Here is a 27,955-nt window from a genome sequence, read left to right as displayed (position 1 = left end):
GTGGGCTGTTCACATTCATCAGTAAATAATGTGTAGTTTTGTTTTATGGCTATTAAATATGAGGTTCTGGAATGCCTTTGAGAGCACAGCAGCCATGATTGATTATACTTCCTGTATTTATTAGTCAAAATGCAGCAAAACCAATCTGTGGAAGCTTTGTTTTGCTTTTTTTAAATTAGTTTGTTTAATAATATATTCAAGTTATGACCTTTAATATAATTTCTTCCCTTTCTAGCTTGGTGCTAACAGTGGTTTGCACATAATCATCTTTGATGAAATTGACGCCATCTGCAAGCAGAGAGGGAGCATGGCTGGTAGCACAGGAGTTCATGACACTGTCGTCAACCAGTTGCTGTCCAAAATTGATGGGGTAGAGCAGCTGAACAACATCTTAGTCATTGGTATGTTTGCTTTAAAAAAACAAAAGTTCTATGATTTCAAAAACATGAGATAAATAGGTTCTGAATTAAGATCTGAGCAGGTTGTAATTACACTGTACTGCCCATGTTTCCAAATTAGAATCAAGTGATATTGAAGAATTTGACTGTTTTAATGTCTGGCCTTAATAGGACAAATAAAAGATGGGTTTTAGTGACTCATGGGTGTATGCTTACAGCTCAAAGATGAAAAAGACAGCAGAGTGTAATGCAGTGGTTTTCAAATTGCATCCTGTAGGCCTCCAGGGGCCCCAGAGGTGCCTCAGGGTCTGTGAGTGAGCTTCAGATCATGTATCCCAGTGGTAACTTCTTTTAATTGCTTCATGTACTCAGATTCTTCTTCTCCTCCTCCTCCTCCTCCTCCTCCTCCTCCTCCTCCTCCTCCTCCTCCTCCTTCTTCCTTCTTCCTTCTTCCTTCTTCCTTCTTCCTTCTTCTTTCTTGCTTCTTCTTCTTTTTTTGAAATGTTTTTATTTATTTTTGAGAGAGGGAGACAGGCCGAGCATGAGCTGGGGAGGGGTAGAGACAGAGGGAGGCACAGAATCCGAAGCAGGCTCCAGGCCCCGAGCTGTCAGCACAGAGCCCAAACGTGGGGCTCGAACTCACGAACCACGAGATCACGACCTGAGCTGAAGTCAGACGCTTAGCCACCTGAGCCACCCAGATGCCCCTGTACTGAGATTCTTCTTAAGATGACTTTAGAAACAAAACAAAACAAAACAAAACTTCTGCTGCTTAGGAAGGTTGAAAACCATTGGCCTACGGAAAAGGAGAGGGACGTTGAGGTTGGACAGATTACATTCACATACATTGCCCCTCTCTCACTTTGATAGGCTACTTATCCTCTCTGAACCTTACATTCTCTTTTTAAATATTTGAAGTTTTCATTACATTTATATTTCATTGGCAGTGTAGTGAAATACTAAAGCAGAGTCTTCAGGTTATTTTCATTAGAACAGATCAAGAACAAATCATATTTTTATTTGAGAATAATTGACTTTCTATTTGATGTTTATAAAATGTCTTAGCTTGTTTGAGAAATCATTATTCTCAATTACTGAAGGGACATTTTATCTTATTTTTCAACTTTGTTGTTTTGTTTTAAAATTTGTGCTCAGGAATGACTAACAGACCAGATCTGATAGATGAGGCTCTCCTTCGACCTGGAAGACTGGAAGTTAAAATGGAGATAGGTAAGCAGGTCTGTCACCGATTGGGAGAAGGGTGTATGTTTAGAGTTCATTAGTAAGAGCAAAGTCATGTAACTTAACACTAGATAGAAAAGTTGTATGTCGTGAGGAGCACAGGTTTACCTGCTTAAGTACCTATCAGAAAAGCATTAGGATTATAATAATTTCTATTTATTTTCAATTTTATCAGGCTTACCAGATGAGAAGGGTCGACTACAGATCCTTCACATCCACACAGCAAGGATGAGAGGGCATCAGTTACTCTCTGCTGATGTAGACATTAAAGAACTGGCTGTAGAGACCAAGAATTTCAGCGGTGCTGAACTGGAGGGTCTGGTGCGGGCGGCACAGTCCACTGCTATGAACCGACACATAAAGGTCAGTAAAATCAGGGTGCTTGGGGGGCTCAGTCGGTGGGGCACCCGACTCTTGATTTTGACTCAGGTCATGATCTCACGGGCTCATGGGATCAAGCCCTGCGTCGGGCTCTGCGCTGGCAGCATGGAGCCTGCTTGGGATTCTGACTCTCCTTCTCTCTCTGCCCCTCTCCCACTCACATGCACTCTCTCTTTCTCCAAATAAATAAACATTAAAAAAAAAAAAAAAAAGGTCAGTAAGATCACTAACAAATTAGGAGCCTGCAGCTCTATAAATACTGTGTCAATATTCTTTCCTTTCACATGTGCCAAGGGCTATGGTAATGCTGACTTTTGATAGAGAAGAGATATGGTAAAAATAGGAATAGTCGGTTGCCAGATCTTCAGAGTAGCAGGAAGAAATGTAATGGCGGCATCTGCCCCATGGTGACCACTGACACATTTGCCTTCGATTGACGCCATCTGATAATGACATGTGAAGATGAAGATTTCGAAGGATTTTATTTTTAATGTTTGTGCTATGTCGTAACGTGTCATAGGAAATTGTGTTCTCTACAATGCTAGAATTATGGGGGCTGCTTCATTCAGCACATACACCGAATACCTGCTATTTGCTGACTATTAAGCTGGTGACACATCATCATATGTTTGGCCATGTCTCTCATGGAGCCACGAGCTCCATGACCTCGCCTCTCAAGGAATTTAGAGTCAAGCAGATGGACCTGTTTGCAAATTAGTATAATAATGTTATTGATATTATGATAGAAATACATACGAGGATACTTTTATGTTGATAAAATGCTTTCGAATCTTTATCATTCCTTCTCCTCTTTAGATGGATGGATGACTCCCAGATTGCCGTCTCATCTCTTGAAAGTTTCTTTCTCCCACTTTCAGATTTATACTAAATATCTCTACCTGGGTGTTTTATCAGGTCTCAGATTTAATATTCCAAAACCAAATTCACTGTCTTTTTTTTTTTTTTTTAAGCTACTTTCCTTCTTGTTCATATTTTCCTGTTTATCCCAAGTTCCCAGGCTTTAAACTTCAGGATTCTCTTTAATTCCTGTCACTCCAGCGTGTCCTACATCAAGTCGTTTGGCAAATGTCGCTTCTGTCTTGGCAGGTGTCTTTCAGTTTCTACCCACCTTCTGTTGGATTAGTCTTCCTGTTTCATACTGTTGTGCCCTACAGAAGCTTTCAGCACAAAGTACAGACTTCTTAGCCAGATCTTTAAAGTCCTCTAGATCTGACCCCGAACTAACCTTTCCAAATGTGTTCCCAGTTCTTCTCCATACTTCAGTCAAACTGAAATACTACTCACTGGTCATCAGACATTAATTTATTTTTTCACTTTTTTGCTTTTGCAGAAGTCTTTACGGTCTGCGTTTACTTACCTTTTTAATACCTAGTTCACATGCCACCACTTTCTTCAAACCTTTTCTGATTGTTCTCCTTCAAGAAGTATGTACTGTCTTCCTTCTTGAGGTAGTAATGTATCGCTTTGTGGTACCTTCAGTTGACTTTGGTTCACCGTAGATTAATTCGGCACCTACCCTCTGCCAGACGCTGTGCTAGCAGTTAATGCTACACCTGAAAGAAGTAAACCAACCGCCTGCCCCTGAGCAGCTCACAGTTTAATCTCCCCATTCAGGAACAGAAAGTACAGGAGAGTTAAGGAAGTGAAAGCGTGTCAGAGCTGGTCAACTTGTGGGGTGAGAGGATGCTTCACAGAGGAATTTCTGGGCGGATGTGTTTCTTGGTGGTATAGGACATTTTAGGTAGAGGGCAAAGGAACAGAGACACAAAATAGCATGGTGTCTTAGGGTAATTCAGTATCGCTTCAGCATAAAAGGTAGCGGAGGGGAGGTAGAGAGAGACGTTGTGAGGAACAAGTCAGGAGACTAAAGCAGGGAGTGGAGCACAAAGAGCCTTTTATACTGTGCTAAGAAGTATGGACTTTTTTCCTGTGAGTAGTGCTAAGCCATTGAAGAGTTTTAAGAATAGCAGTGACATAGTGCTAAAACAGAAGCTCACTCTGACAGCTGTGTCGAGTGGAGTATTGAGGAGAGTGGAGTTGGCAACATCCTATCACTCGTTCTAACCTGAGGATTAGCAAACTATGGCCCGTGGGCCATATCCAGTTAACCACCCATTTTTATATATAATGTCTTCTGGGAACACACCCATTTATTTATGTGTTATGTATGGCTGCCTTCATGCTACAATGGTAGAGTTGAGTATTTGCAATAAGGACTGCATTGCCCACAAAGCCTAAAATAGTTACTGTCTCATTTTCTACGGAAAAAGTTTGTCAACCCCTGTTCTAGACTTTAAGTCCATATCTTATTCATGTCTGAATCTCCCCCAGTGCCCTAAATAGGTCTAAATACTGAGAACAGAGCAGGTGTTTGGTAAATATTTCTAGTAAACTCACGTATGTATTCTGAATTAAGCTCTACCTATAAGTCGTAATTTCCCTACATAATAGAAGTGACTTTGTTCTAGCTCAGGGATGCCAAAGGTCAGGATAGTGTAGAAATATAGTACTGGGTCCTTCATAGAATGGATCCATCCATCCATCCATCCATCATTCCTTCATCCTTCCTCCTTGCTTTAAGAAATGTCTTAGAAGGGATGGGGACTTCAAGAAAAATTGTGTGAATGCTATGAAAATTGTTCCCCACCATACTGATCTCTCAGAACACATCAGTGCATCTTGGTTTAATCTACAGTGGCTCGTGTATTATCAGAGTTTTCGTATATGCACTGGCCACCAGATTATTTTCTTAGTCACTTGTAATTTTTACCACAATAGTCCTAATCCAAAATGTCATTCTAAGCCATTGTCTCACAAAGAAACACACATTCTTCAAGCATGTGTTGGGTTTATCTACACACGAGGCAATGAGGAATGTTGGAAAGATCACAGATTTTGTAGTCAGTAGGTGTGGCTCTGCATTATAATTCTTATACTTTATTTCTGTCAAGGGGAAATAACTACTTACCTCATCAGGTAAGTACCTCATCAGTGAAAATTAAATCAGATACTGTATATGGAAATGCCTTACAGACTAGATAAATGTTAATTATTTCCAATTTCGTTGTTATTGGCTGGTTTGAGAGCATACCATAAATATCCTTTCCAGTGTCTGAGTTTCTGAGTTTGTTGACTGTTTGCAGTTACAGTTTTTTTCACTGTAAGTGTTAGTTACCACTGTACAGAGTATGTTATCCTTCAGATTTGCAAGTAAGAAGTAGTGCAAATAGTTGATTTTCTTTCCTTCACTTTTCCCATGTTTTTGCTTTCAAACTTAAGGTAATGCATATTGACTTGTGATCAGTATCTTTTGTATCAAACAGCTTTTAATTTTTTACAGTGTTTATGAAATATCTAATACAAGGGACTTCAGGGAAGGGACTTATAGGCCACTAACCCTTAGTCCCCAGAAAGAAATAACGTGAACATCTATTATTGCCTTTTCTGCATTTAAAAAAATCTGTCATCAAAACACTGTTTTCACAACAAGACTCCTCAGCTGAACGAAAGGCGTCCAGTTGTAGTATTTCCATTGCTGTAGATGTTTATAGCTTTGCTAGTAATGATTGAGGAATAAGTGTTTAATTTGAAGCTTTTGATCTAAAGTTGAGACAGAACTTTAAAACATCCATAGCATTCAACTGTTCGTTCTAATGTCCTGTTTCTGCATTATAAAAAGCCAGTATTGGTTTTATTTTGTTTCCTTTTCAAAAGATTTAGGCTTAAATAAACTCAGGTGGACTCAACTAAATGAGTCTTCCCTGTTAGACTGTTTTCTTCAAGTTTTCTGAATCAAGTGGAAAATCCAGTCATAAACACCTGATGTGCATGTCATTTGTACTTGAACCCATGTTTGTGGTCAACTGAAATTCGTATGACATTTGGTTGTTTTTCTCTTGAAAGGAATTTCTGCTTCAGGTAGAAAAGACTCATAACCCAAATTTCTTCTGCTCTAATCGGTTGTAAGGAAGTAAATTGAGGACATGCACGCACACAAAACACACAGACACTTTCCACCTGAATCAAAGCTCTGATTTATGCTTACACAATTTCAATAACATTATTTCTTATTTTCTGTAGAATTTTGATTGATTAAGGTCATTCTGCCCTTAATTTGAGAGGAATGATAAGAACTTTGAAAGGTCAGATTTAAAAGGTTATGAAATTTAAGGGTGACCACTTGATAATTTGCTTGTGTTGAAATACAAGCTTATTAGTTTCTGCAGGTATAAGTTGAAAGATGTTGCCTCTTCTATATTGATTAGCTGTTATAAATAAAATGTAGAAAAAAATCACAGTAATTCAGACAAATGAGAAAAGGTTTTCTGAATGAGGAAACATTCAGAATTGTAGAATATTTTACTTTATTTTATTTTATTTTTTTAATTTACATCCCAGTTAGTTAGCTTATAGTGCACCAATGATTTCAGGAGCAGATTCCTTAATGCCCCTTAACCCATTTAGCCCATCCCCCCTCCCACAACCCCCTCCAGTAACCCTCAGTTTGTTCTCCATATTTAAGAGTCTCTTATGTTTTGTCCCCCTCCCTGTTTTTATATTATTTTTGCTTCCCTTCCCTTATGTTCATCTCAGAATTGTAGAATATTTTAAAATTAGATTTTACCAATTTTGACAAAATAGTAAAAGTTAGCTAAGAGAAGTCCTTAGGAAACTTATTTTAATGAAGAGGTAGGAATAATTTAGAATATTGATTGTTTACAATTAGGTAACTTCTAAAATTCCTGTAGCGCCTAACAAAAATTTGTTCTAAAATAACTCCCCTAGCCATCTAATTTACTTTTTTTTTTTTTTTTTTTTAAAGAGTAGTTATATTTTTCAACGTTTATTTATTTTTGGGACAGAGAGAGACAGAGCATGAACGGGGGAAGGGGCAGAGAGAGAAGGAGAGGGAGACACAGAATCGGAAACAGGCTCCAGGCTCTGAGCCATCAGCCCAGAGCCTGACGCGGGGCTCAAACTCACGGACCGTGAGATCGTGACCTGGCTGAAGTCGGACGCTTAACCGACTGCGCCACCCAGGCGCCCCTAATTTACTTTTAATTCATTGAGTGAGCCCTTTCTTAATGGCAAAAAGACAAGTTTCACACAGTTTCAGTCCTGAAATCTGTCATACTTTTTGGCAAATGTGGAAAGGTAAGATTTTCCCTTCATATTGTTATATATTTCTATCATTTGAATTTAGTTTCACTAGCAGAGGAAATCAGCACATAAAACATCATAATAAAAGTTCAGGGCTATATAGAGCGGGGACATTTGGAACGAGGCTGGTGGCTTCACTGGGGTTTTAATGTGATTCTGTCAGAGCTCCTTCACTTCCACCTGAGAGTTTACACCTTGTCAAATCCTTTAAGATGTGTCAAAAAGTTTTAATCAGAGTTTAAAATCTTTATGTAAGATTACCTGGGAAGGAAACCTTATATCCCTTAGTTAAATTATCCTACCCTTAATGTAAGAAAACGTACAGGCTTGTGTAGGATAAAATGAGATAATGGGTATTATGAAATGAGAAAATATATGCAAACATACTTTATAACCTATAAAGCACTATAGAGATGTCTATATTGTGAACTGAGCATTATAATTTTTTTCATAGAGGTGCTGTTTCCTGTAACACCATTTCCTTTCTTTAACTTAGAAATGTGAAGTAACTTAGAAATGGCACCTGGGTGGCTCAGTTGATTAAGCATCTTACTTCAGCTCAGGCCATGATCTCACGGTTCATAGGTTCAAGCCCTGCATCAAGCTCCTTGCTGACAGTGTGGAGCCTGCTTGGGATTCTCTCTCTCTCTCCCTCTCTCTACCCCTCCCCTACTCATGCTTTCTTTCTCTCTCCCTCTCTCTACCCCTCCCCTATTCATGCTTTCTCTCCCTCTCTCTCAAAATACATACATACATACATACGTACATACATACATACATACATAAATGTATGAATAAATATTTTGTAGGAGATTCCAGATGCCAGATTATATAGGGAAAAGTGAGAAAGGCTGTCTCCAATACCCCTTGTCTTTCCCTCTCCAGAGGTAGCCAACATTTGGGATGTATCTTTATAATCTTTTCTCTACATTTACAGTCATACAGATGTGTGCTTTTTAAAAAAGATTTTAATGGAATTATTCTGCAGTTTATATTTTTCACTTGGCAATATATATTGGGTAACTTTCCATCAGTATGCACAAGTCTTCATTATTTTGGACAAATGCACAGTATTCTACAATATTACAACAATCTAAAATGTAAGATCCATGAGGGCAGGAACCCTGTTTTGAATTGTTATGTCTCTAGTGTCCAGAACAGTGCATAATAACTATTGTGAAAATGCTTGCCTATGCCTCCCTAAGTATATGTGAGAATCATTCTTTAGGGGAGACAGCTGGATATGTGTTCTCTTCTTGTTTCTAGTGTTGCTAGTGAGAGATATGCCAGTTTTACTCTGGTTTCTTTGCAGGTAACCTGTTTTTGTCACCAAAAAGTTGTCTAGGACTTCTCTTCACCTTTGGTGTTCTGATAGTTTATAGCAGTGTGTCTAGACAGATGTGGGTTTTTTTCATTTATCTAATGAGCACTCATTGAATCTTTTAAACTGCAAAGACACTGCTTCGGTTGCAGAGAACATTTTTTCTTCTGTCTCTTATTGTTCGTTTCTCTATCATCCTTTCTCTTCTCTCCTTCTGAGACTCCTCTCTGTTAAATTTTTGGATATGTCTTCTATGCTTTTTAACCTTTCTCTTTCACTTTCTGTCATTTCATGGGATTTGGGGCAGGAAGGGAGATAAATAAATGTATTCTGTTTTGCTGTCTTGATCCGGTTTCTGACATAGTTCCTTTTATCCCCTTAGTCTGACTTTTTACAAGATGTTTGTCATTTCATTTGTCTCAACAATCTGTTCCTAAAGGAACACGACTCGTGTTTTATAATAATCAATGGAAGGTTAATATTGCTTAATTTACTTTTGTTTTATAGTCAGATGTTTTTGAAGATACCTTTTTTAAAAAACACAGTGCCATTTACAAATTAGACTCACTTGCCTCGTGCTCTTGGGAGTGAGCCCAGTCGCGTTAAAAAATGTGCTAGTGTCTCAATCACTCATCAGGTCCAGGCAGCTCCAAGTGCTGATAAAGGCCTTGATGCTTCTCCAGATGTCTGTTCTAAGTGCTAGCTCCAGGTGCAGTAAGCAGAATATTTGGAGCTGGCACAAAGTATGAGCACAAAGCAAAATTGTAGGACCTTGGTCTTCTAGAATAATGGTTCACAAACCTAGCTGAGCATTAGAATCACCCATGGCACTTTTTAAAACTATAAATGCGTGGACCCTCTGTTGAACCTGTCAGATCAAAATCCTGAAGGGAGTGGGGCTGGGCTTCTGTGTATCTTTAAAGGCTCTAGAGGTTATTCCGTATGTAGCCAAGGATGAGAACCGCTGTTCTTAGAGACCCTTTGCATGTATTTTCTCCTCCTTGTGCCTTATTTTGAAGGAAAAAAAAACCCAAAACTCTCCAGCGTTCTTTGGTCCAAATGTGTCCTAATGTACGTAACCGGTACCCTCTGGTAGACACTTAATTTGCTTCTAATCTTCTGCTATTACAAATTACTCTAACAGATATCCTGATACATGTAACTTTGCATACATATGTGGATATACTCCTGGGATAAATCCCTAGAAGGGGAATTGTTCAGGCAAAAGTTATGTATGTTTGTGAATTTGAGAGAGATGTCTTTTGTCTGTGAAAATATGCTTTTTAAAAAAGTCCCCAGGTATTACATTCTTAGACCAAAAATAGTCTTAAATCTTAGAAGGCCTTACATTTTTGTTTTCATTCCTGATTAGGCCAGCACTAAAGTAGAGGTGGACATGGAGAAAGCAGAGAGCCTACAGGTGACAAGAGGAGACTTTCTTGCTTCTTTGGAGAATGATATCAAACCAGTGAGTATGGATATTGAGTGATGGATAAACTAAAAACAAACAAACCCACAATCGCCATTTTACCCAATATTCTGTGAGGTTATATGGTATGTACTTTTAAAAATCAGGAAATCTCAGGATTGGAAGTGTCCAGTAGGAGAAATATTTGCACATTAATGCTGATGACTGGTAATTAGTACTTAAATTGAAATTATTCCTCATGATAGGGAGATCACCATCTCATAACACTTGGTACTCTCGGACTTCATTTTTGCCATTCAGTCGAATGTAAAATGAGCTCTCATTTTGGCCTTGATTTGCAGTTCACTGATCACCTATGAATTTAAGTATCTCTGCGTATGTTTATTGGCTATATCAGTGTCTTCTGTGAAATGCTATTCATGTCTTTTGCCTGTTTTTCTGTTGTATTATTTATTCTTTATTTGGTCTGTTCAAGTTCTTTATATATTCTTAATAGTTATGTGTTGCAAGTATCTCCTTTGAAGACTAAAATCAATTTGTTTTAGCCCTTTTTTATGACTGTTGTGACTTTTAAATATAAAATAATTACTTTAACTTACTGAGCATTGGAAATGATTTCATCTTTTGCTGTTATCATTCGTAATAGTTACCAAAAATATTAGAGCCCAGCCTAACTGATCTATTCCAAGATTTTTTTAATGACAAATAATTTGGCTACCAGGAAGGAGAAGCTGAGATAACTTGCTTAGTTAAGTAATTAATAACTTCCTTTTATTTGTTCCAGGGGTCCAGGGGATAAAACAGAAAATATAATGACAGAATGAGTAAGGAAGACTCATATATATGGTTAGCCTGGAGGGTCACTCTTTCCAGGTTCAGGTATCTTAAAGCTGCTGCTATGAAGCTTACAGCATATACTTGGAATAATTAAAGACAAAAAGCCAGCCAATCTGTATATTTCCTTCAATAGCCATTCAACAAGTGCTTACTAGACTCCTCCTTTATAACTTCTTACAGGGCCATCAAGTTTCTCATATCCAAAACAGGGAATGATAACTTTCTTCTGTGCACAGGAATCAAAGGACTAGTGCATTCAAGGACAAAAGCGTGGTCTGCAAAATGATTTGATGGCAAAGTAACAGAGTAATGAGACCACTGTATGTTGTTGAGACAGTATTACAGAGGATGACTTTCTGTGAGGTGCAAGTTCTAAAGAGCTGTTAAAATCATTCCATATGTTGGATAATGAAAAATTGACTTTTTGAGGGATGTGGTAAATTTTTAAAATTTGAAGTTCTCAAGATATGTGACCTTTAGATTACGTTGAGTTATGTTTTCCTACTCATTTCTTCACTTGTTAACCTTTTAAAAACACAATTCCATTAAGTCGCTAAGTACTAAAGTTACTGATTACCCTTGGCAGCTGGTTTGGTGGGAGTTACAATTTAAAGCTAGAAGTTGCAAATGAAGAGGGATGTGATTTAAGCTCTAATATGTAGCAAGCACACATAAAATTATTATATATAGTGATTGCTTTTATTTCCTTTTTCTGATACTTTAGTCTTTCCTTGTAGTTGCTCATTTCTACCTCATTCTAAATCTTACATTTACACACATAAACTTACCTTGGTGCCATTTAACTTATGCCCCCACCACCAAGCTGATGTGGACAAGATCTCCTCAATGCCATTTCATTTCCCATTTTAATCCATGACACCGACAGTCAATGTCAGGATAGTGTCTTTGTCTGCTGAGCCAACTGTTTCTAAGTTGTAAGTCCATAATCTCTTTCTCCCTTTGTTCTTAACAGAAGGACACAACCAGTGTACTCCTCATAGAAACAAGCACATTGGAACCTACCCTTTCTCAGGGGTTACAAGGGCTTGGGCTCTTGTAGAATCTGACCCTAGAATCTTTGTTTTATTCTGTTAAGTCACCCAAAACAGCTTCCTCCCCACCACCGTTGGGTAAAAGTTTAAATGAGAAATTATAAGATAATGGTTTTTTGTTTGTTTTTATTTGCTTTTCAGGCTTTTTACGTTAATGTGGGATATTGCTCAATACTTTTAATATGTAGGAATTATTACTCATCTTTTATATTTTTGGGAATTTTAGTTTTTACACTGACACTCAAAATGCTTTAAATTATAATTTTCCTCCATAGGCATTTGGCACAAACCAAGAGGATTATGCAAGTTACATTATGAATGGTATTATCAAATGGGGCGATCCAGTTACTCGAGTTCTAGAAGATGGGGAGCTGCTGGTTCAGCAGACTAAAAATAGTGATCGTACACCCCTGGTTAGCGTCCTTTTGGAAGGTGAGAAAGAATGAAGAGATGGCATTAAAAGTTTAAAAAAAAAAAAGCACTTTTACAAAGTTATTTATTTAGCACATTCCAGAAAAATGAATTTTTTTCAGTTTAAAACCTATTCATGATCTAAAAATAGCAATCCAGTTTATGTACCAATATTGTACACAAATTAAAGTTGGGTGGGGGGCATGTTACTGACGAATGATAGTAACTAGTTTTCTTGTAGAATTGCATTGAAACTTCTGTTACTTAATAGACTGTGTGATACCACATAGTAATCAACTTGATTAAATAAATATTCACTAAATATTATGTAGTAGGCTGTATGATACCACATAATACTTAATTCAATTAAATAAGTATTCATTGAGCAAAATGTTTTAGGTATTGAACCAGTTGCTGGGGATATAAAGACATTCACAGAGTTCAGTCTGGTCATTAAAAAAAACATGTAAACAAATTCTTTTTTTTTTTTTAATTTTTTTTATTTTAATGTTTGTTTATTTTTGAGATGAGAGGGGGACAGAGCACAAGCCAGGGAAGGGCAGAGAGAGAAGGAGACACAGAATCTGAAGCAGACTCCAGGCTCTGAGCTGTCAGCACAGAGCCCCATGTGGGGCTCGAACTCATGAACTGTGAGATCATGACCTGAGCCGAAGTCAGACCCTTAACCCACGAAGCCACCCAGGCACCCCCATGTAAACAAATTCTTAACTATAGTGTATATGTGAAGGTGTGTGTGAATGCAAGTCATTTTGCACAGGATGATCAAAGAAAGCTAAAGGTGGTGTTTAATTTAGACTTGGAAGGATTAGTTAGGAGTTTGCCAAGTAGACAAAAAGCTAAGGACATTCTGTTCACCAGTTAACTTGTTTACAGTTATGATTAGTACAACAACAGAAAAGTTTGGTGAGTCCACATGACAGAGGAATCTAACTCCTTTCAAAGGTCTGGGAGTGAAAGCTCCCTGAAACACATTAAGCCAAGACCTGAAGGATGAGAAACTGGCTGAGCAAAGTAATTGGGGAAGATGTTCTAGGTGGAGGGACCAGCATGTGAAAAAGCCCTGGATGGGAAGGAGATGGAAACAGAAAAGGAAGGGCTCCTGGGTGGCTCAGTTGGTTGGGCGTCCACCTTCGGCTCAGGTCATGATTTTGTGGTTTGTAGGTTCGAGCTCCATGTCAGGCTCTGTGCTCCCTCTGTGCAGTTTCTGTGTCTCCCTGTCTCTCTGCCCCTCCCCCACTCATACTCTTTCTGTCTCTCAAAAATAGATATATAAAAAAAAAAAAAAGGAAGGAAGGAAGAAAGAGAAAAAAAGAAAGAAAGAGAGAGAAAAGGAGAGTGGCTAGGCATGAAACCAAAGAAGTAGACAGGAGCCAGTTCATGCACAGCCTTGTGGGCCATATTAAAGATTTAGTCTCTTTCTGAGGGGCAGTTTATAGGGTTTTCAGCAGTAAAGTGACATGATAAGGTTAGTATTTTCAAAATGTCATGACCGCTTTGTGACAGAGAATGGATTGGAGAGTCAAAAAAGATACAGGGGAAACCAATGGTTAGAAGCAGTCGCATTAATGCACCTTGATGAAAGTTGATTGTGGTTTGAAGTAACATCCTGGTAGTGGAGATGGAGATAAGCAGACCATTTTGAGAAATATTTAGGAGGTAGAAGGAAAGAGGATTTATAATAATCATTGTTATTACTCATAATTAAGCTAACATTCTTTGAATTGTTATTATTGGTTAGTCACTCTACTAACACTTGGCATACACTATCTTATTTAAACCCCACTTCAATCCTATGAAGGCAGATGCTTCTGTTATCCCTATCTTGTAGATGGGGAAGCTGAAGCTTAGAAATATTAAATAACTAGATTGAATATGGGGAGAGGTATCAAACATGATCACCAGGTTTCTAGTATACACAACCTGGTAAATGGTGCTGTGTACTAAGATTGGGAACACTAGTGGAGAAGCAGATTTTAAGAAGAAAGGTTTTGAGTTCAGTTTTGGACATGTTGAGATTGAGGTTCCTATAGAATAATTGAATTGGAAATGTTGAGCAGCCCATTGGATATGTGGGCTCAGAAGAGAGGTCTGGCTGACAATAACATTTATGAGTTGTCTGTGTATAGACTGTTGTTGAATCCATGGTGGTTGGGTGAGGTTACTTACAGAAAGGGAGTAGGTTGAGAAGAAAAGGGGTCTTGGAACTGATCTCTGAGGTTTGTCAACATTTAAGAAGCAAGTAAAGCAGGAAGAGTTGACAAAGACTGAGCAAGAGTAACCAGGGAGGTAAGAGGGGGAGAAGAGAAGGTGCTGTTACAGAAGCCAAGAAAAGTATTTTTAAAAAGAGAAGAGTTCTCCCATTGTATCAAATATTCCTAAGAGGCCAACAGATAAAGTGTCTGTTGGATTTGGTGACATAGAGGTCATTGATGACCCAGATAGGAGCCTGTTCCATGTAATGGGAATGGAAACCATAGCATTTGTTTGAGAATGGAGGGAAAATGAAAAGTGGCAGCCAGTGTAGGTAATTGTTTAGAGAAGTTTCATTTTGAAGGGAGAAGCAAGACTAATGTTGAGGGGTGTGAAGTCCAGAAAGTTTTTTTGCTTTATGCTAAAATGTGCTTAAATGCTATTGGAAAGACCAGGGAAGACGAAGAGATGGAACATATGGGGAAGAGGATACAGTCAGTAATGTCAGGTTCTTGAGAAGATGGGTGGAAAAGGGACACATCTTCCATTTCACAGAAGGGAAGGAGGAGAAGATGTCTGAATACAGTTAAGCTTATAGATTTGGCTGCCTTTATGAGAAGGCCTAAATCTTTAAAATTTTAGCTTTTAAAGTCGTATTTGCTTCTAATAAGGCAGTTTTCCCCTGCCCACAATATTATCTCCTAAGAAGGTCGTATTTGTTTATTAGACAAGTGATTTGGTAGAACTAATAACATAGGACAGATAATGTGTTTGAAGGTATTCTTCTTCTTCTTCTTTTTTTTTTTTAAGAAACAAAACCCTTGCATATTATATATTTAGCCAGAAGTTTGAAAGATTAAGACTATGAGAAAGAAAGAAGGAATGTATTTCATCATACCTTTGAGAAATGCTAATCATTTCATTAAGTTTAGTTGCTAATAAATAAGAGAAAACATGTCTGCTGTGAAATTGTGTCAGGAAATGTTAATGAGCAACTAGTTGAGACCTCAGTACATTGTGGATAAAAGTTTAAACTTGTTTTATTCCCCTTTGCTTGGTTTGGCTTTTTTCCCCTGACTTGCTCATATCTTTATGCAGGCCCTCCTCATAGTGGGAAGACTGCTTTAGCTGCAAAGATTGCAGAGGAATCCAACTTCCCCTTCATCAAGATCTGCTCTCCTGATAAGATGATTGGCTTTTCTGAGACAGCCAAGTGTCAGGCCATGAAGAAGGTATCAAGATTTTTGCTTTCATTTGAATCTCCTATCTCTTAGATACATGTGTGTACACATGTACATATCTGTCTATCTTTGTACCTGTATATATGTAAAAGCCATAGCAGCTATGTTCTTCTCAAGTGGAACTAAATTATCAGCAGAATTTGGGGGGAAACGGGACTATTTAGATAGATTTAACTTTGTAATGCATTTTTATTAGCATTCCTTTATCTTCTAAGTTATGTTTTGTTTAATACGTATTACTATTAATTTTCATCTCTTAAGTTTGTATCGACTTGATTGAAAGAAAGATCAGGTTAAAAGTATTTGAGTAGAGTGGAGCAAATTCATTTAGGATTTTTTTTTTTTTAATCAATGTACAAAATCAAACTTTTGGAGATCAGTTAGGTTGTGTGGTTTGGGAAAGAACAGAGGTAGATCATTGGAAAGCTATTCTCAAGTCCCCTACAAAAGGATGGTGATATAGTAGGTAATGATCACAATCTGCTTGGCGACTCGATGCAGTCCTCATCTTTCTTTTTCTTTCCAAGTGCCATTTGTCGCCTTCTTAATATGACTACTTTGAACCGTCAGTGAAAGGAAGAGCAACATAGAACAGAGTCCCAGAGCTGAAAGGACTCTAAGACCATCTCTTACATTTGAGCAAGTGCCGTGTAAGGCCTCTGGGATAGCAAGTGGCTGCTCTTTAAAAACACAAAAATCACTGATAAGACTTAATGGCTGTTACTTGGGAGCTAGTGTTCCCGTCGATATTCTGATTTGGTGTACTCCCCGACAGTGAAGAAGTTATTTTTTATATCTAGTCGAAGTATTTCTCCTACTTAAATCCTATTTTTCATGCTTGAACTTTTATAGATATGAACTGACTCTAAGTTAATGAAATGTGGGAAAATCAGAATCCGAGAAAAGAGCCTTGAGAATTGGAGTGCAGCCTGGTAAAGATAGCTCAGGAGTTCTTTTACCTTGTTCCTAGGCTCCCACTTTATAAAGATATAGGATATGACTTTAGGGGTTTCTTAAGGGAAGAGACAGAAGAGGAAAATATATTTTAAAATACATATAAATTGAGAAGTCAGCTTCTCGTTTGTGCAGGTGGCAGAAGATTGTTGGTATAAGGTGCTTGAAATGGGTGGAGGGGGCAGAGCTTGAACCAGGATTCTTCTCCTACACACTGTAACATCAAGATAAATATTCTAGGTTGTTTTTTTTTAATTTATTTTTTTTAATGAATTTATTTTCAAGTTAGTTCATACAGAGTAGTCTTGGCTTCAGGAGTAGAACCCGGTGATTCATCTCTTACATAGAACACCTAGTGCTCATCCTGAAAAGTGCCCTCCTTAATGCCCGTCACCCATTTAATCCACCCCAGATCAACATTCTTTATAAAGGTCTTTGAAATTGGGTGTGAAAGAGAACCCAAAAAGACACAAAAAGAACCTAAATGTCATAGTTTTTTCTGTGTCTGAGGTGACACCGGTAGTACCTGTCCTTCTGGGGAAAATCTAGACGGAATCACTAGAACCAGTAACTTCCCTAATGTAGGTAGGGGTTGCTTTTCTTTTTTAGTTTTTTCCTTCTCAGGGGAACCCTTAAACAACTTCCTCTGGTGAAACTTTAAATAATAGCCCTTGGACCCTGTGACCATTGAACGTACCACTTAATTGAGCGGCTAATTCTGTTTGTATTTGCCTAAGTCCTCTAATTCCTTATACTTGTTCAAAAATAGTAGTCTTCTGTACAGATGGTAAATGACTCCATTGCTTTTCACCAGCTGCCAGCTTCTACCTCAGATGTACTCTGAGATGTGGGTGGATGGTCCTAGTTTTTCTATAAAGTTTTAAAAAAGCACTTTAGGCTCCTACAGATCAAAGCTGCTTTGTAAGTGTGAGATATTATCATTTTTATTATTTTAATCTCTTGCAAATTGACTTGAGGGGGGAAGGTAATAGATGCTGGGCTTAGAGGCTTAAATGGTTAAATTAATGACTTAATAACTTATGATTTAATCTTTAAATTGTTAAAGCCTTTCAAGGTAGAGTTTTAGATGAGCAGAAGGCTAAGGAATATAAAAATAAGTGTCTATACAAGCTTATTCAAAATTGTTTCGATTCATGATTCACTGTCTGGATCATCCATGCACCCTTAAAGTTACAAAAATTATTTCCATGTCATCAGTATTAGAAATTCCTATTAGACTTTTCGGTTTTTCTTGACAAAAAAAAGGAAAAGAAAAAAAGTCATTCCCTGTAACTAAAGTACAGAACAAAGAATGAAGCCTAGGAGTCTTAGAAATATATCAGAAATATTGCAAAATCCTACCCTGCAAATAGTTTTCACATTGTTGCCTAATGATAGGTTGACAAATGCCTGAGGGCTCAAACCAGTCTAAAGGTGCTAAGTCTTCCAGGCTGCTTTTGAAAATGAAATATAAATGCCATTCCTTAGTGCTTCTGGTCTACCTCCCACTGCTGTAATCTTTCCTCCATTTTTAGTGTAAGGATGGGAAGAAGATGTTTTCTTTCTTTGTTTCTTTTTTTCCCCAGAGCACAAATAATCTATAATTTTTTATTGATTGTGGAGAGGACATTTCTTTCTTTTTGAGTTCTACCCCCCTCCCCAAAGATGTAGCTTTTCCTGATCACAAAAATAATTTTAAAAATACAGAAAAGAACACAGAAGAAAAGAAAAAGAATCCATGTTTATCTTTCAACTTTCTTGTATGCTTCGACACACATACACATGCATTGTGTATGGGGGATCACATTGGACGTACTGGGTTTTGGGGTTTTTTTTTAAGTTTATTTTATTATTTGAGAGAAAGAGAGCACAAGCAGGGGAGGGGCAGAGAGAGAATCTCAAGCAGGCTCCACGCCAATAGCACGGAGCCCAGGGTGGAGCTCAGTCCCATGAACCCTGAAGTCATGACCTGAGATGAAATCAAGAGTCAGACACTCAACTGACTGAGCCACCAGGTGCCCCTGGACGTACTGTTTGAAACCTGTTTTCTCGTCTAGGAGATGAAGATAATATTCAGAATTAAGTGAGATGGTAATCTTTGTAAAGTATGTGCAGTGCTTTGGGATAGAATATGTGCTCAGTAAAGTGTAGTGGTTATTTTTACTTATCATTATTGCTGTATATACATTTCTGGTTACTTCCTTGAATTCTCCGAATTGGGATGCTGAGGTAAAAACATTGATATTCTGAAGATTTCTGATGAATATTGGTATCAAAACTCTTATGTAAAAATACTGCTGATTTATAAAGTGTACTTCTTCAAAAAGTTATACCAGTTTACATTCGCAGCCCCATCATGTGAATGTCAGTTTCCTCGGACTCTCACCTACACTTGAGATTATTAAAATATTTTTCCTGGGGTGCCTGCCTAGCTCAGTTGGTGGAGCATGCAACTCTGGATCTCGGAGTTGTGAGTTCGAGCCCCATGTTGGATGTAGAGATTATTTAAAAATTAAATCTTTAAAAAAAAAATAAAACTTTTTTTTTTTTTTTTTTTTGCCAATTTGTGAGGTAAAAGATTGGTATTTAAAATTATTTCTTCAGGGGCACTTGGGTGGCTCAGTCGGTTAAGCATCCAATTCTTGATTTCAGCTCATGTCAATGTCTCAGTTCCTGAACTTGAGCCCCCACATCAGGCTCTGCCCTGACAACCTGGAGCCTCCTTGGGATACTTTCTCTCCCTGTCTCTAAGCCCTTCCCCCACCCATGCGTGCACATGTGTGTGTGCACGTGCATGCGCACACTCTCCTTCTCTCAAAAACAAACATTTAAAAAATTTCTTCAGCTACATTTTAATGAGTAAGTACTCAAGTTGAAAGATTTTTTAAAATGTTTTGTAACAGTAATAGTTGAATTTAAAAACTATAATTTCATATAATTTAACGTATTTTTGCTAAAGAAAGACGATCTGACTAGCTAATTCATAGAATATCGTTATGTACCATTTTATTGCTTAAACCAAGAGGTAAGAGTTTTTGTTAGTAGGGAGGCCATTCGGCCTGTTTTAATGAGTATCTTAGAGATTTAATTGTAATTAAGCTATTGCTTCTTGTTCACATATGGAGGGTGCTAAAATACATGATAGTTTATTCTCAGTTCATTAAAAATTTACCTTGTACTTCTCTTAATTTGCTTAATAAATCCTTTCTCTGTGGAGAGAAATCCTTTCTCAACACTGCCATTATCCCCACATTCAGGGGTGGGGTGGGCGGGGATACCACGTGTTCCATTAAGATATTTGAAGGATTTACAGACCTTCTTCTCCCTAGTTTATGTTTGCGTCCCAACTCCATTCTGTTTTTAAATTTCTGTTCCTTTATCCATTTTGCTTCTATATTTTTTTAAAAATCTATTTCGCTATTTCTATTAGTGCCATTAAATGAACAAAAGAACAAAACAGTAGAGTTTGATTTTAACTAATTACCTAATCTTGATGCTTTCCGAGTACACGATCAGTACAGAGATGAAATGGAACAATCTAGTGTGACTAAATTGTTTGAACAAAATTAAGTAGGAATATCAGTGATTTATAAAACTATACCCACTAATAACGTAATATGGTCTTGTTTTTAAAGGACTGAAAATTAATGGGAGAAATTTTCCTTTCCACTAGCTTTGCAAGAAGGAAATAATCTTCTCTGAATATCCTCCTGTAAATCCCACTGCAAATTGTAGTCTGTACAGAACAGAATCATGGTGCCTAATCCTCCTCTTTTCATGGTTTAGTCCATACAAAGAGCAGAGCTGGAAATTGGATCTTTTGACAGCAGTTACTAAGCAACAGAATTTGGATGTTTTTGGTTAACATCCTAATATATCAGGTAGCTGATTTGCCGAAGTTTGTGCACGTATTAAATGAGAGAAGTGGACACTCCGGAAGTGACTGCTGGTCCCTGCATGGCTGGGGGGCGGGCGCATGTCGTTGTTTTGTTTGATACACTCTGTCTTTGGGCGTTCGTATCTCTTTGGCACACAAAGGAGAATAGTGCAGATCTTTAGTGGAACTTTCAGACCTTGTGACTTTTTATATTATTAAGAATACCCCACTCTGTGGTTTGTGTTATGTGAAAAATGTAAGAATTTTTCCTGAAAAGCAGGGAGAACAAATGAGGGATTTTAAGGTCATTCCAGGAAGCTTTAGTGCTTTGCCAAAAGTTTAGGTCCACTTCCCGAGGCAGTTTCATTAGAAGACAGCTAATGTTTGCTTGGTCTCCTCCCAGGTTATTTTTAGAAACTAGAGATTATTACTGATAGCGCCGATTTGAATTTGCTCATTTACGTTTTTATATGCTACCAAATATGATTAGGGTATGCTTTCAACTAATTGCTGACAGATTTACTACATTAAGGATTTTCTAAGTCATCAGATTCCTACTGTCATCAGATTCCTCCTAACTAGGTGCTTCACGCCAACCACTTCAGAATTGAGATGAACTCTTTCAGCCCCAGAAGAACCAGAGAATTTGGCTTCACTTGCCTCGGAGCACTAATGAGGTTATAGAAAATGGAGGATAGAATCCACTTAGAACATGCTTTGCTGTGGTTTGTGATTCTGAAAGGCTGGGATTAACGTGGAGCTCATGCTGGCGTGTTCCCATGTGTATTCATGTAGACTCCAGAAGCTGCAGCTGCTGCCCCTCCCCTACACACAGGTGGCTCCCAGCTTGTCTGTAGATTCCAGGAGTGGGCTCTGTGCCTGGGGAACTTGCAGTGTCCTTGAGGACCATAATCAGACCTGCCCCAAGCCCTTTGTGGCAGGAGCCCCACGCCTCTTTTCCTCCGTGCTTGCGTAGTGCTTCCAGCATGTTCTTGCCTTCAGCCCAGGCTCCTCGTACTTTAGTTTGTCTCTTATGACCCGCTGCCTACCTGGCATACAAGAGACGTGGTACTCAAGAGTAGAAATAGACTGTGGGATTCTCTGTTTTCTAGAGAAACTGTCCATCTTCTAGAACAGACCTGTCATTATGTCTGTGTTGACCAATGCTATTCTTTATGCACTTTTTCTTCAGTCCTTCCAATTCTTTTTCTTTAGCCTTCTCTTTCAGGCTTCTTATCAGACTCTAACGCTATATACACTGATAATTTTACCTGCTGATATTTACTGATATTATATGCTGATAATTTTATACTGAGAAGTTTCCTGTAGGAAACTTCCTGATAAAACGAGGATGACCAGACATTCCAATTTGCTTTGAGCAATCCTGGTTTTTACCTGTTCTTCCAGCATGATTATGAACAGCTCCCTACTTTCAGGTGTCCTGGTTTGCATGATAACTACTTATCTGATCCCCAACTGAGAACCTCTCCACTAAGATGAAACTTGAGCATCGTACGTACTTTTGTCGTACTAAGTGAGAGGATCTGAATTTAAATTAATTTTTAAAGACACTTTGGGAGGGGCTCCTGGCTGGCTCGGTTGGTAGAGCATGCGTGCGACTCTTGATCTCAGGGTTGTAAGTTCAAGTCCCACGTTGGGTGTAGAGGTTACTTAAAAATAAAAATCTTGAAAACAAGCAAACAAGGAGTCTTTGAGAACGACCACTGGCCCAGCTTCAGCCCATCTGCCTGACTTTTGTTTGGCGTCATTTGTTGTGCAGCGGCACTGTGTATCTATCTGCCGTGTGCCCTTAGCAATGGTAAGTTTGGCACGTCAGTTGTAGTGCTCCAGCTGGGGCGGTTTGTACATTTTTCTTTTTTTTTCCTGCATCTTTCTTTCTGGTACCACTCTTCCTTTTTGGGTTTATCTACCTAAAGGTGTGGTAGAACTTCCCAACTCACCGTGTAAATATCTCACTTAGATTTTCATCTGGCAGCTAATTGTGTGTACTTGTCAGTCAAATCTGACCGTGAACATTGTGCTGGGGCCTGGGCCAGGGAGCCTAGACTGGAAGGGACTGAGGACACTAGGCCAGAAACAGGGATCTGGGGGAAGGGTGGTGACCTTCCATCACACTAGTAAAGAATTACGTGTGTAAGAAGTGAAAGGGGTGTGTGTATTTAAGTTAGAGCAGAGTTGCTACCCAAAGGAGTTTCAGTTGACCTGTCAACTGAAACTGGTCAAGTTACAACTGGAATCGCACAGCCTTTGTCATGGTTAGTAGGTTGTTAAGAGAGTTCGCTGTGAGTGCTCCTCTCCTCATGATAGTAATTAGTACATTAAGAGCTGTCTGTAAAAAAAAACAAAAAAAACCAACTACATTAAATGACTGCCGTAGGTACTTTTCTTCTAAAATCTTACAGGTAAATCATGCAGTCAACTCTGAAGGGATTTGTAATGCTTCATGAACACAGTATCTGAGGTAAATTGGTGAGACAGCGTACCAATTTATCATCAGTTTTGACCCCAGCAATGTCCCGAGTAAGATTTCTGTAGCAGTGTAAGCTCTCCACTGTTCTTGAGAAGGGAGACGGACTGATTCAGGAAAAAGCTAGTACTGCAAATAGCCAGTCCACCATGTCCCCGGGCCCTGTGGCTCTAACCCACAATATTGCAGCCTGACAGACAGAGTTCCATGATGGCATCAGAGCCTTTGTGGAATTCTGAACAGTGATTTGAAGAGCAAGCATTATTTTCAGGGACTCCTTGAAATCACTAAAGTTTGTAGGATACCACACTGGCTGCTATATTGGGTCCGGTCTTCAAAAAAATAGCAAAGAGCCACTAAGGAACCGCTTCTAAACTTTTCTACTATCTTGAATTCACCAACTCAAACCTAAAAGGGTCCATCATTATGTATCAGGAGGCTGAAATAAATGTCCTATTTTCCTTCCCTTTGAGGGGCGGTGCAAGGAGAGGTGAGGGGCTTCTCTTTCCCTGCTCTTTACATGTACTCATCATGATCCATCCCCAGACGAGCTTCTCCTCTGTTCTCTATTTTAGTGGCCGAACCAGAAAGTACCCTTGACTCTAGTTTCCTCCTCATTACCACACCCGTTCATCACCAAGTCTTTTCAGTTCTGCCTCCTAAACATCTCTAGAGTCCATCCACTTCTAGAACACGCCCCCACCTCCCGCTTCCAGACCACCATTATCTTTCACCTGGAATTCTACAGTATTAAACAATGATTACTCCCTTCTGATGCTTTCTCTACATCAGGCAGAAAAATGTTTCTTAATCATAAACCTGACATGTTAGTCCATTATTTAAAATCCTTTAGTGGCTTTTCATTTCCTTACAGTAAAACTTCAACTCATACGAGATGTAAGACACTTCGCGTCCAGGCTCTTTCGTCACCTCTTCTGCTTCAACTCTCCATTTCCCACACATACCACACCAACATGTCTTCATTTTAATTCTTACTGACTATATGTCAGTTCCTGCAGTGCTTCTGAATTTTCTCACTCTGAGCCTCCTAATATTCAGTATGCTCCTCTCGGAACAGTTTCTTCTCCGTTTTCCACGGGTTGTGTATCCTTCAGGTCTCAGCTTAAATGTCACTTCCTAAACTTAGGACACCATCGTTGATTCCATAATCCTCGGTGTCAGTTAGGATAGGCTAAGTTATGCTGCAATACTGAGCAACCCTCAAATCTCAGTGGCTTAACATAACACAGTTTAATTCTTATTCACACTGCATGTCCATCCTGGCTCAGAGGGGGAGCTCTGCTCATTGAAGTTTCTCAGAGACTCAAACTAACATGTAACAGAGGCTCCATCTCACATGTGATGGCATGATAGCCGAGGCCAGATAAAGGGAACGTGGTGAATCGTGCAGTAGCTCCTAAAGCTCCCTTCGGAAAGTGATCTATATTTCCAGTCACATTTCATTAACCGACACAAGCCCCGTAGCCATCCCTGACGTGAGAGGGGGTGGAGAACTACAGTCCGACCACATGCCAGCTCGTGTGTGGGTCTCCCCAGTGACTACCCCAGCTCTCTCGCTATACACCACCATCTCATCTTGTATTTCCTCCAGCATAGTAGCGTCATGCTTCATCACGGTTACGTGGACCTGCTCCCCCGCTCCAGTTTTTGCGGAGGTGGGATCGTATACGTCTTTTTCGCTACTCTCTCCGTTGCCTTCATTAATGCTTGACACATAATAGGAATTCAAAATTATTTGTTGAATGAATGAATAGACCAATGCTCTAAGATCTGGTCCTTGACCCATTGTTCTTTTACCTCTACCATTTCTCCTTGAAGATATCATCCCCTCTCGTGGTTTCAGCAATCACTGACTGCCCTGAAGGTGAGCTCCATACCCTGACTTCAGTCATACATCTCCAACTACTCGTTGATATTTCTGCTTGAATTTAAAATGCAGATTTACTCTTACAGAAAATATTTATTGATTACTTTCTGGTAAGGCATTATATTAAGTAATGTGAGGATACAGAGATAATTAAGACACCACTTGCCTTCAAAGGGCTTATAGTCTAGTATAATACAAGGAAGAATACAATGGACCCTTAATATGTGCACAATATACAAAATGCTGTACCAAAACGGAACAGAGACAAGTGATTTACGGCAAGATGGAATTAGAACTTGTGTCGTTTGAACCACCAAATCCACTGGGCAAGTATAAATACTATTCTGTGCCAGATCCTAAAGACAACACGAATAAAGTTTTTATCCACCTCACAATCCAGCGGGGAGGTACATAGCCGAGGAGGCAAGAGTAAATGGGATTTTAAAATGGGATTTAACACAGTGTGGGAGAGTGAGCAAGGGGTAAAGGGGACGGTGCAAAGGAAAGCAAGCAACAGAGGTGTTCCTTCACACACGCAAGCAGGAAACCTTTATTAAGCACCAGTGACGTGTCAGACATTGCAAACCTAATACTGAGGAAGACAGTTCCTACCTTAAAGAAGAGATAGCATGCTGGGAGGAACTTACTATCTAGATTGTCCACTTTGCCAGGGTTTTTGTTTTACATCTTCGAGGGTGACTTTTGAGCATAAAAATGACCGTGTAGAGCTAATTTGAGGCTTAAAGAATGAAAAGTCGGGGTGCCTGGGTGGCTTAGTCGACTGGTTGAGCGTCCAACTCTTGATTTTGGCTCAGGTCATGATCTCACAGTTTGTGAGTTCTAGCCCCGCATTGGGCTCTGCGCTGGCAGCACAGAGCCTGCTTGGGATATTCTCTCTCTCTCTCTCTCTCTCTCTCTCTCTTTGCCCCTCTCCTGCTCACACTCTCTATTAAACAAACAAAGCTAACTTTAAAAAAAAGAAAAGTCAGCATACTAAAATTTTGTAATTTAAAACCTAGTTTTTCAACACAAAACAAACTTTTTTTTAACGTTTATTTATTTTTGAGAGACAGAGAGAGAGCACAAGTAGGGGAGCGGCAGAGAGAGAGAGGGAGACACAGAATCTGAAGCAGGTTCCAGGCTCCGAGCTTTCAGTACAGAGTCCGACATGGGGCTTGAGCCCACGAACCATGAGATCATGACCTGAGTTGAAGTCAGACGCTTACCTGACTGAGCCACCAAGGCTTCCTGAAAACAAACTTTAAAAAAAGTTCAGTTACATCTCTTATTCTATTTGTAAGTCTAGTGAAATTTAGCAATTCCTTTAAAGGGGACTTTTACAACTTAACTAAATTTCTTTTAATATTTTAAATTGTATTTACCCATTTAAAGTATTTTGTTTTCTCTTTGAAGTACTTCAGTTGTTTGTCTAACAAAACATTGAGTTTCAAAGTAATTATATTTACTTAATGATAAGTTAAAATACAACTAATAATAAAAGTATGGTGAGCCTTAGATTATCTTTATTATATGAAAGGCTATTTAAGTTATCTCTTACCTTCCAATGTAAAAGTTTATAAAAATGAATTATCCAATTGTGTATTTTAAATGGAACTAGCAAGGCTAATCTGATCTTCATACGGTAAATGTTCTTAACTGTTACTTTAGAGACCAAGTATACACAAGTTGTCTTCAAATTTGATATGAAAAATATTAATATGGAAGGCTTTGATTTACTTTGTTTCTGTACCTAATACTTAGTTATCTATGGTTAAAAGATAACCACTAAGGAATATTCTACCCCAAGCAAGATGGGTGGAGGGGTGGCTACCATCTTGGTGCATTGAGGTTATTTACCAACCAGAAGGACCGGGCTGGGATGCAGGAATTACTTCTTACAGATGACATCTGTGAGATGCCCTGAACCCCAGTTACAGTCGCTAGAATAGGAACGCCCACATTTATGAAAAGCCAGGTCTCAAGGCCTTGGGCACTTACATTCAACTTACATGTAAATTAAATCTTCTGTCTGGCTTGAAATTGCTACATCCTTGTGAGGATATAACGATTTCCTTTACTGCTTGCTTTAATTTGCATTTCTTTCACTGCCTTAAGACAATGTACTGTTATCTTTTGTCTGGTTCTGAAGATACATCTATCTGATCCTTTATAACCAACTTTAACTCTTCTGTAAACATTTTAACCATCAGACCATGGTCTGATTTGAGTGAACAGGATTCTTTCAGTGTTATTCTTGCTTAGCCAGGGCCACAACTCTTATAGATAATAAAATGACACTTAGTTTTATTCTACGCATCCCTTGTGGCTCCGTCTAGCTCTTGAGTCACAACACTGAAGTCATGCTCCTGACATAGGAGAGACCGTTGTGATAATTTGATGAGATTTGCCAGTTGATTAATGACCAGCATTCCTCAGCATGCCTGTGTGTGACACATCCAGCTCGTGGGGCTGAAAATAGCGTCACCCTACTTCTTGCTCAGCTGTGATCCAGTTGTGTCATCTTGAGCAAGTCATTTAACTGCTTTGGGCCTCAATTTCCTCATTTTTAAATGGCAAGAACTCTTAGTTTTAAAATCCTATTGTCTGTTAAATTCTAATGTAGTAGAGTCTGAAATATTGGTGTTATACTGTGCTTTGTTTAGGCATTGCTCAAGAATTAAGTAAATTTTATCTTTGTGGATATTGTCATAATTATGGAGAGCAGCGAGATAATAAATGGTTTTGCTTTCTTCCAGATCTTTGATGATGCATACAAATCCCAGCTTAGTTGTGTGGTTGTAGATGACATTGAGAGACTGCTTGGTGAGTCACATAACTTTTGCCATTGTACTATCTTTGCCACATTACACTAATGTCTTGCAAATTACAAGAGAAAAATAATGGGTATCTGTAAACTATAGAGCAATAGAATTACTTTTCTTTGTCTTACAAAGAACTATGTTCTTATATGCGAAGTCAGTGATGGTTTTCATGTTAAATATGCCTTATGACCATAACTCCATTGTCAACTGCTTTCCCATAAG

At 38.7% G+C, this 27,955-nt stretch overlaps 1 protein-coding gene across 2 annotated transcripts in view; it reads left to right on the top strand.

The window, feature by feature from the left end:
- NSF (N-ethylmaleimide sensitive factor, vesicle fusing ATPase) overlaps positions 1 to 27,955 on the top strand; it is a 146,211-nt gene that overhangs the window by 88,015 nt on the left and 30,241 nt on the right. For both annotated transcript variants that reach the window (XM_042914712.1, XM_042914711.1), the window contains exons 10-16: positions 236 to 401; positions 1,554 to 1,628; positions 1,816 to 2,003; positions 9,896 to 9,991; positions 12,117 to 12,273; positions 15,562 to 15,695; positions 27,668 to 27,734. In XM_042914712.1, coding sequence (XP_042770646.1) covers positions 236 to 401; positions 1,554 to 1,628; positions 1,816 to 2,003; positions 9,896 to 9,991; positions 12,117 to 12,273; positions 15,562 to 15,695; positions 27,668 to 27,734 — 883 coding nt within the window. The remainder of the gene's footprint in view (positions 1 to 235; positions 402 to 1,553; positions 1,629 to 1,815; positions 2,004 to 9,895; positions 9,992 to 12,116; positions 12,274 to 15,561; positions 15,696 to 27,667; positions 27,735 to 27,955) is intronic.

The sequence above is a fragment of the Panthera leo genome, chromosome E1 (genome assembly GCF_018350215.1).
Source record: "Panthera leo isolate Ple1 chromosome E1, P.leo_Ple1_pat1.1, whole genome shotgun sequence".
In the NCBI taxonomy this organism is placed as follows: Eukaryota; Metazoa; Chordata; class Mammalia; order Carnivora; family Felidae; genus Panthera; species Panthera leo.
The sequence above is the reverse complement of the archived record's forward strand: the minus strand, read 5'-3'. Positions and strand labels throughout refer to the sequence as shown.